The sequence below is a fragment of the Panulirus ornatus genome, chromosome 32, assembly GCF_036320965.1.
Source record: "Panulirus ornatus isolate Po-2019 chromosome 32, ASM3632096v1, whole genome shotgun sequence".
In the NCBI taxonomy this organism is placed as follows: Eukaryota; Metazoa; Arthropoda; class Malacostraca; order Decapoda; family Palinuridae; genus Panulirus; species Panulirus ornatus.
In genome coordinates, this window is record NC_092255.1 from 2,495,084 (window position 1) to 2,505,666 (window position 10,583).

The 10,583-nt window shown below is 39.5% G+C and overlaps 1 protein-coding gene across 1 annotated transcript in view; it reads left to right on the plus strand.

Moving 5' to 3' along the window:
* The window catches only part of LOC139758941 (uncharacterized), a 222,005-nt gene that overhangs the window by 125,789 nt on the left and 85,633 nt on the right, over positions 1-10,583 (plus strand). Inside the window, exons 7-9 of the mRNA XM_071680756.1 lie at positions 257-347; positions 2,100-2,357; positions 3,576-3,644. Coding sequence (XP_071536857.1) covers positions 257-347; positions 2,100-2,357; positions 3,576-3,644 — 418 coding nt within the window. The remainder of the gene's footprint in view (positions 1-256; positions 348-2,099; positions 2,358-3,575; positions 3,645-10,583) is intronic.

Genomic DNA, 10,583 nt, shown 5'->3' on the forward strand with positions numbered 1-10,583 from the left:
GATGAAAACTACATCTCTGATGTATATTTGTGATAGTTTCATATGTCCATATCTTTTAATATTTGTTGCCAGGATAATTGTATTGTAAAGTTTTTTGAAGGATGCTGTTGATACTGATTATCACAATGTGAATAAAAGATTTCTGTAACATGCTAAACTCTGTTTTCCCATTTTATTACTTGCTGTGTTTGCATTTTGTCTAAGTATTGAGACAAGCCATTACTTCATGTGTAATTTGCTATTTGAACTTTTTTAGTGGAGGTCGGAGTGGCAAGTCTTGGAGTTCCCCGCGGCTCAGTGCTCGAACACAGCAGTCCAACATGGAGACAGTATTTTTCGGCACACTTGTAAGTCATTCTCATAGTTCACCTTTTAGACGAACTACTCATATAATTTCATTGACAACTGTAAAAGGTTTAATTAGCTGTTAGATTACCTATGCTGTTCATAAATGCTCCTTCCCACATTCAGTGTTGTGGGGTAATGTAATATTCACCTCAGTTAATCATATAGATTATTTTCCCTATGTCTTAAAAGGTGATGTAATTGCATAATATATAAATGAAATATCCAGTTTAGTACCATTACTAGCTTCCTTCATTCAAGTTTATTTGCTGTTACACATCCATATGATTTATCACTATTCAAAAGAAAATTTGCTATACTTCTTTGAATTGTGTAGTAACTATAGTTTATCCATTCTGTACATCTGTTTCATTTATACTGATATCATAGTGTTTTTTTTTTTTTTCACTGAAGATGTCCAAATATTGCATAAAAAGCAGATTTAGTTTTTAGGCTTATTGTTCATTGTCCCTTGCTGCAGCTTTTAGATGACCCACAGAACACAGAACTGACCAGAATGACCATTGTTCATATAGGAGACATGGTTTTCTGTGAGCTTTAGCTGAGCAAATGCTTTAGGAAGAGGTGGTTTCACTAATTATCAGAGAGTCTGTGTACTGTAGTGTCCTGTTGGTACATGAGATGAACAGGACTTGATTGATACTTAAAACATAGAATGTGGAATTGATAATACATGATGAAGACTTTAGTAAATTGGTTAAAGGGCAAGTAACAATTTTCTTCTTCACCCCTACAAATCTTCACCTTTACAAGATAGTGATCAGACATCCCACCAGCTGCCCCTCTCGGTGTATTTACATTCAAAAGTCTATTTTATATGCCTATCAATTAATATGTAATCTAATAATGCCTTTTGACCATCTCTCTTACTTGCATACATATACTAATGGATATCTCTGTTTTTAAACCAGGTATTCCTAATCGCTGGTCTGTTTTCAGCTTACATTGATACAAGCTCTTTACCATTTCCATTCACAACTCTGAATGCCCCATAAGCACCAGTTATACCCTTAACTGCCTCATTACACACCTTCACATTCAAATCACCCATCACTAACACCCAGTCTTGTGAACCAAAACTGCCAACACACTCACACATCTGCTCCCAAAACACTTGCCTCTCATATTCTTTCTTCTCATGACCAGGTGTATAAGCACCAGTAATCACCCATCTCTTGCCATCCAATTTCAGTTTTACCCACATCAATCTAGAATTCACCTCCTTACACTCTGTCACACACTCCCACAACTTCTGCTTCATGGTTAGTGCTACTCCTACCCTAGCTCTTTTCCCCTCACCAAACCCAGAACTTACTGCCAAGATGTTTCCAATCTGTCCTTCCCTTTTACCCTTGAGCTTCATTTCATTCAGAGCCAGAACATCCAGGTTTCTTTCCTCAAACATATTACCCATCTCTCCTTTCTCTTCATCTACACACATTCAGACACCCCAGTCTGAGCCTTTGAGGAGGATGAACACTCCCTGCTTGACTCCTGTTTCCTCTTTTAGAGATTGAAATACAAGAAGGGGAGGGTTTCCAGCCCACCGTCCCACCCCCTTTAGTCACCTTCTATGCCATGTGGGGAAAACAGAGGTAGAATTCTTTCTCCTCTACCTCAAGGATAATGGCTTTAATCATTTAGAATATATTTTCGGATAATGATAACGAACAAATATCCAGCATGATGCTAACAACAGGAATCCATATTAGTCAGTTATGTTTTGATTGCAGAATAATACGATCAAATGTGGAGGTGGAGGAGGTAGCAGTAGTGCTTCCTGGCGTTTGGCCCAGGCACGAGCAACTCATCGCACCATCTGCACGCTCCTATTGGCTGCTCATACTGCTTTGGCCGCACAGCTAGAAACCATCATGGCCATTTTACCACCTTGGGTTGCCAGCAGTGGCAATGCAGGTGCTGCATCAACCACTCCACCTACACCACAACCTACACGGCTCAAGGTCGATAATTTATCTGAGGTGGCTAAGGTGAGATGGATATTACTCTACAGAAGACACTTTACTAGTTGACCAGTATACATGTAATTAGAGGCCTGCTTGTTTGATATATATGTAAGGTTGATAAATGGCATGGATCCTAGAAGTGATGTTCTCACAACAAAAACAAAAACTTTCATAACGATATGAATAATCACTATAACTGCTTTTGTGCTCTTTCTCTTGCCACTTCAATACCAAGTGCAGTATCACCCACACCTTAGTGTCCTGAGTAGTTGCACACAACAGTATCCTTCCTCTTAGACTTATAGGAACTTGACTAAAATGATTAAACTTACAAAATTACGTTAAGTATGTAACGCTTCCATCCCACCTACCTCATGCATGTTCTTTGTCCGAGCATATTAATCATACTGATTTTGAGATCAGCTGGAACTGATGTTGGGTTTACAGTGCTGAGAACACATTCTAGTTAGGCTTACTCTGTGTTTGTGTAGTCCAGCATAATATTTAAGAAAACAAAGATGTTACTTTTCAGTGAGAGATTACTTATACTTTAGTTTTTTATGTCGTAAATGAATATATCTGTTAGGAAAAATCACTTGTACTTAGCCCATGTGTGTTTGTTTTGAGAGATCAGTTGTACATTATCCATGTGTGCCTAGATTGAGTAAGCCTGTTCTCTGAATTATGTATTTACTGTAAGTATAAATAGATGTGTATTTATTCTTATACAGTACTTCAGACATTCACATCTTCAGTGCTTCAAATAATTTGATACCACACTTAGTAAGAATTATGCAGAATGAGGAAGAATGCCCATTCCTCTCTAGCTATTTCAGAGTCTATATGATTGAAGTGTTTATAGAGTGCTGAGTGCCAATATAGATAACCAAGTAGCTTTTATCAACCACACAATCATGAGTGTGAGAAAATAAAGACATTTCCATATACTTCAGGCATCTGGATACTCCTTTATCACATGATTGCCATATTAATGTGTACAATTCTTCAGTGTTTTGAGTTTTCTTGTTGTGCATCAAAGATTGAGTTCATGGTTTGCTACTGAAATGTCTGAGAAAGATTCTGCATTCATTGCCCTACTTTCATTGCTGGAAGAGTCATAAATGATACATGATATCCGAAAGACTGTGCTGTAAGTATGGAATGACAGGATGATGTAATACAAGTGACAACAGTTAACATTAGGGATTTAAGGTACAAACTAATGTCATTGCATGCTCTCAGGAATGCTACTTCGCCCTCATTGGAGGACAGACACCACGATTTGATCGACGGGTTAATGACAGAACAAGGGTAAATTATTTTCCCAGAGGATGGCCTGTGATGCATGGTAGATTCAATAGTCTTAGTACATTTGTAACATTATTTTTTCTAATTACACATTGAATGTCCCAGATTATCATAAGCAGCATGTTACTGTGTATTGTAAAAGTAATTTTGAATTCAAATTCACCTGCGGTATTGATATTAGCATCATTTGACTGAAGACACATTCTGAAGTTTATACTGGATGCATGATGTAACTTCTTGTTTGGTAAATCAGATGCTTTTTACATGATGAAATGTACACAGTGATACTAACAACATATGTTTCATGGAAAATCTTGAATTGCAAACCCCAAGGACTTTGGAGTTTCTACTCGGAGTTTTGCATCATAATGATAGATCCAAACTTTCAGCATCATTATTGTTTTCTGAGTCTGATACCAAGCCATATGAATGTATGGTTGGATTTTTAATCTATGTTCCATCGTACACATTATATTTCATGGAAAATCCAAGAACAGTATTGTTGTAGTCCCAGCATTACCAAAAACGACCAGATATTGTTAATCTAGATGTTGCTGATTGGCACTTACAGTGATTACTAGAACAAAGCCATATCATATTACTGATTGTTATGATTAGGTAATAGTGCCTGATTGCAGCTTCTTTTTCTTCATTAAGTGTAAGATTTTTCTTTTCTTGATTGAAATTCAAACTGATAGTAATGATCGTTGGGAGTGGGGACTGTAAATCATTCCCACCTGTATTACTTTCCAAAAGAAGTGACAGCGGAGGAGGGAGCGAAGTGAGAATTTTTTCCCTTTAATGCTCAGTCATCTATTCCTAATGCTTCCTCATTCATGCAGGGATTAGCAAACATGTATGAAGATGAAATTATTTTGATAGTGTTGATATTCCCAGTAATAGTATCAATAATGGTAATGGTGATGATATTACCCAGGACCCTTTTCATAGAGAGTCCTGGTGTTACCCCAGGACCCCTTTTCATAGAGAGTCCTGGTGTTACCCCAGGACCCCTTTTCTAGGGGCTCTTTTAACTCCAAGGCTGCACTGCACTCTCAGAAGCAGGAACAGGATGGATTCCTTTGAAGCAAGAAGTTCTCTGACGAGACTGTGCTCTGTTTCATCAACTGATTTGATACAACCTTACCTACGTTTACTTTTCATCTGCAGTGTAACCTCAAGCAGGTGGAGTCCAATAACTTCATTCAAACTGATAAGTAAATTTTTATGGTTCTTCAAGCATCTTGTTGCCTCTTGCTTATTTAGAATGAAGCAGGGTGACTAACATAACCTTTGTCCATTACACTCCTTTGCACTCAGCCTTCTAGATAGTTTATATCTGATTAAAAAATCTTTAAAAGATTACAAAATAATGGTTGTGTAATCAAGCTTACTTAGCCAAAGCCACATCTTTAGCCAATTTACCAGTTTATATTCAGTAAGCTCCAGGTCACCAGTCTGATGTACATATGAGCTGGGAACCATAAATGACCCAAATTTCCATCAAGCAAATAGTAGTAATTGTTTTGCTGTTGCAATCATAGAACTCACACTGTAACCAGTGAAAGTATCCTTTATACTAGCAGAGGTGTCTCATGTAGTTGACTGACTTCTTGGTGAATTGAGAAATACAGTAGTCAGATATCAAATATGGTACAAGTGATGAATACACAGACACTGGATGGCCTTGATTTTATAGAATAGGATATATAATACTTTTTAAAATTTTCCATTGCATTGCCGCTGGTCTCTTACTTTAAGTTTTATCACTTAATTTTCTTTTGAGGATGTTGCCAATATTATGTTGTTATCTTCCTGATAACTGAAGGACTTCTTTGCCAAAAGTTTGAATTGATAGTTTCTATACCACATAGGATGATTGGCCATGTATGTAAGAGCATGGGTATCCATGGCTCGCTGTCAGACTCATATATCTTCTTTTTTTCTTTTTTCTTTTTATTTGAGCTTAGATAGCAGTGAGCTGAAGACATCACCCCACCCACTGTGTGGTTTACTTTGCTGAGATTAAAGATGTTTGGCACTTATCGTACAAACAGGACCAGAAGTGGGATGCTATTATCTATCAATAGGTTTCATCAGCAGATTTTTGTTCATGTAGTATATTAATTGATGATTACTAAGAAATATTCATTTATAGTAACAGTGGGGCTAGTTTATCACTATTCCATGTTTTCATAAACAAAATCACAATCAGGACATCCTTGATTGACCTTTTCTAGACACAAGACAGTATCTCAGAATTCAAAGCATTTAGGATTTATGTTTTTATGTGCTTCTGTTAGATATTTAGCTTTGTTTCATGTTGTGAATGTGTATTTCTTATAAACTGTAGTTAGTGCATGTATGTCTTGTGGACATATGTTAGACTTTCTAAAATATTATTGTAGTATTTCATCATGTGATTTGTGTCCTGAAGAGAACCTGTTTGATGATTAAGCCTGAGTATTGTCCAGCAGTTCCCATTTACTCAGGTACATCAGACATATACAATTCAACTCTATATGTCCTTATATTGGTATTTGTATAATTTCTTCAGCATTTTGACATCCTTATGAAAGCTAATTTGTTACGAGATTGTACATGCACCACCTGATAAATGCAGGTAATGGGATGATTGGCATAGGTATACAGCAAAAGGATCAATGTGTAAGCACTTAGATCAGTGGCTCTAACTTGCTTAGGAAGAGGATATCAGAGACTATTTTACCTTCTGTATAACTTTCTTAATCATGTTACTCTAATAGTTATCTAAAGACATCGGTGAAAGGTACATTATTATTGGCCTTGCTTCACTTATCTTGATAATCCTAAAATTAGATAGAAATGTCAAGACATAATGACTGCTTAAGTAAAGACTGCTAGCAGGAACATGTTTGCTTTCATTAGTTATCTACATTATTTGCACCTAACTCAGCACCACCAGTACAACCCCTAATGCCACAAAAAGGTTAGCTTCAGACTTGTGAAAAGTGTTTGAAGGATTTTACATTGAACCTCTGCAAAGGCCAGCCTGGACTACCATATATAGTTCATATTGTTTCAACTTTTCATGATTGTTTATTTTTTTTTTTCTTTTAAACTATTCGCCATTTCCCGCGTTAGCGAGGTAGCGTTAAGAACAGAGGACTGGGCCTTTGTGGAATATCCTCACCTGGCCCCCCTCTGTTCCTTCTTTTGGAAAATTAAAAAAAACGAGAGGGGAGGATTTCCAGCCTCCCGCTCCCTCCCCTTTTAGTCGCCTTCTATGACACGCAGGGAATACGTGGGAAGTACTCTTAATCCCCTATCCCCAGGGATAATTTTTTTTTTTTTTTTTGTCGCTGTCTCCCGCGTTTGCGAGGTAGCGCAAGGAAACAGACGAAAGAAATGGCCCAACCCACCCCCATACACATGCCTTGATTCAATCCACTGACAGAACGTCAACCCCGGTATACCACATCGCTCCAGTTCACTCTATTCTTTGCCCTCCTTTCACCCTCCTGCATGTTCAGGCCCCGATCACACAAAATCTTTTTCACTCCATCTTTCCACCTCCAATTTGGTCTCCCTCTTCTCCTCGTTCCCTCCACCTCCGACACGTATATCCTCTTGGTCAATCTTTCCTCACTCATTCTCTCCATGTGACCAAACCATTTCAAAACACCCTCTTCTGCTCTCTCAACCACGCTCTTTTTATTTCCACACATCTCTCTTACCCTTACGTTACTTACTCGATCAAACCACCTCACACCACACATTGTCCTCAAACATCTCATTTCCAGCACATCCATCCTCCTGCGCACAACTCTATCCATAGTCCATGCCTCACAACCATACAACATTGTTGGAACCACTATTCCTTCAAACATACCCATTTTTGCTTTCCGAGATAATGTTCTCGACTTCCACACATTCTTCAAGGCTCCCAGAATTTTCGCCCCCTCCCCCACCCTATGATCCACTTCCGCTTCCATGGTTCCATCTGCTGCCAGATCCACTCCCAGATATCTAAAACACTTCACTTCCTCCAGTTTTTCTCCATTCAAACTCACCTCCCAATTGAATTGACCCTCAACCCTACTGTACCTAATAACCTTGCTCTTATTCACATTTACTCTTAACTTTCTTCTTTCACACACTTTACCAAACTCAGTCACCAGCTTCTGCAGTTTCTCACATGAATCAGCCACCAGCGCTGTATCATCAGCGAACAACAACTGACTTACTTCCCAAGCTCTCTCATCCCCAACAGACTTCATACTTGCCCCTCTTTCCAAAACTCTTGCATTCACCTCCCTAACAACCCCATCCATAAACAAATTAAACAACCATGGAGACATCACACACCCCTGCCGCAAACCTACATTCACTGAGAACCAATCACTTTCCTCTCTTCCTACACGTACACATGCCTTACATCCTCGATAAAAACTTTTCACTGCTTCTAACAACTTGCCTCCCACACCATATATTCTTAATACCTTCCACAGAGCATCTCTATCAACTCTATCATATGCCTTCTCCAGATCCATAAATGCTACATACAAATCCATTTGCTTTTCTAAGTATTTCTCACATACATTCTTCAAAGCAAACACCTGATCCACACATCCTCTACCACTTCTGAAACCACACTGCTCTTCCCCAATCTGATGCTCTGTACATGCCTTCACCCTCTCAATCAATACCCTCCCATATAATTTGCCAGGAATACTCAACAAACTTATACCTCTGTAATTTGAGCACTCACTCTTATCCCCTTTGCCTTTGTACAATGGCACTATGCACGCATTCCGCCAATCCTCAGGCACCTCACCATGAGTCATACATACATTAAATAACCTTACCAACCAGTCAACAATACAGTAACCCCCTTTTTTAATAAATTCCACTGCAATACCATCCAAACCTGCTGCCTTGCCGGCTTTCATCTTCCGCAAAGCTTTTACTACCTCTTCTCTGTTTACCAACTCATTTTCCCTAACCCTCGCACTTTTCACACCACCTCGACCAAAACACCCTATATCTGCCACTCTATCATCAAACACATTCAACAAACCTTCAAAATACTCACTCCATCTCCTTCTCACATCACCACTACTTGTTATCACCTCCCCATTTGCGCCCTTCACTGAAGTTCCCATTTGCTCCCTTGTCTTACGCACTTTATTTACCTCCTTCCAGAACATCTTTTTATTCTCCCTAAAATTTAATGATACTCTCTCACCCCAACTCTCATATTATCCCCCCCCCCCCCTGAAAAAAAGGGATAATATATATATATTTATTTTTATTTATATTTATTATACTTTGTCGCTGTCTCCCGCGTTTGCGAGGTAGCGCAAGGAAACAGACGAAAGAAATGGCCCAACCCCCCCCCATACACATGTATATACATACGTCCACACACACAAATATACATACCTACACAGCTTTCCATGGTTTACCCCAGACGCTTCACATGCCCTGCTTCAATCCACTGACAGCACGTCAACCCCGGTATACCACATCGCTCCAATTCACTCTATTCCTTGCCCTCCTTTCACCCTCCTGCATGCTCAGGCCCCGATCACACAAAATCTTTTTCACTCCATCTTTCCACCTCCAATTTGGTCTCCCTCTTCTCCTCGTTCCCTCCACCTCCGACACGTATATCCTCTTGGTCAATCTTTCCTCACTCATTCTCTCCATGTGACCAAACCATTTCAAAACACCCTCTTCTGCTCTCTCAACCACGCTCTTTTTATTTCCACACATCTCTCTTACCCTTACGTTACTTACTCGATCAAACCACCTCACACCACACATTGTCCTCAAACATCTCATTTCCAGCACATCCATCCTCCTGCGCACAACTCTATCCATAGTCCATGCCTCACAACCATACAACATTGTTGGAACCACTATTCCTTCAAACATACCCATTTTTGCTTTCCGAGATAATGTTCTCGACTTCCACACATTCTTCAAGGCTCCCAGAATTTTCGCCCCCTCCCCCACCCTATGATCCACTTCCGCTTCCATGGTTCCATCTGCTGCCAGATCCACTCCCAGATATCTAAAACACTTCACTTCCTCCAGTTTTTCTCCATTCAAACTCACCTCCCAATTGACTTGACCCTCAACCCTACTGTACCTAATAACCTTGCTCTTATTCACATTTACTCTTAACTTTCTTCTTCCACACACTTTTCCAAACTCAGTCACCAGCTTCTGCAGTTTCTCACATGAATCAGCCACCAGCGCTGTATCATCAGCGAACAACAACTGACTCACTTCCCAAGCTCTCTCATCCCCAACAGACTTCATACTTGCCCCTCTTTCCAAAACTCTTGCATTTACCTCCCTAACAACCCCATCCATAAACAAATTAAACAACCATGGAGACATCACACACCCCTGCCGCAAACCTACATTCACTGAGAACCAATCACTTTCCTCTCTTCCTACACGTACACATGCCTTACATCCTCGATAAAAACTTTTCACTGCTTCTAACAACTTTCCTCCCACACCATATATTCTTAATACCTTCCACAGAGCATCTCTATCAACTCTATCATATGCCTTCTCCAGATCCATAAATGCTACATACAAATCCATTTGCTTTTCTAAGTATTTCTCACATACATTCTTCAAAGCAAACACCTGATCCACACATCCTCTACCACTTCTGAAACCACACTGCTCTTCCCCAATCTGATGCTCTGTACATGCCTTCACCCTCTCAATCAATACCCTCCCATATAATTTACCAGGAATACTCAACAAACTTATACCTCTGTAATTTGAGCACTCACTCTTATCCCCTTTGCCTTTGTACAATGGCACTATGCACGCATTCCGCCAATCCTCAGGCACCTCACCATGAGTCATACATACATTAAATAACCTTACCAACCAGTCAACAATACAGTCACCCCCTTTTTTAATAAAGTCCAC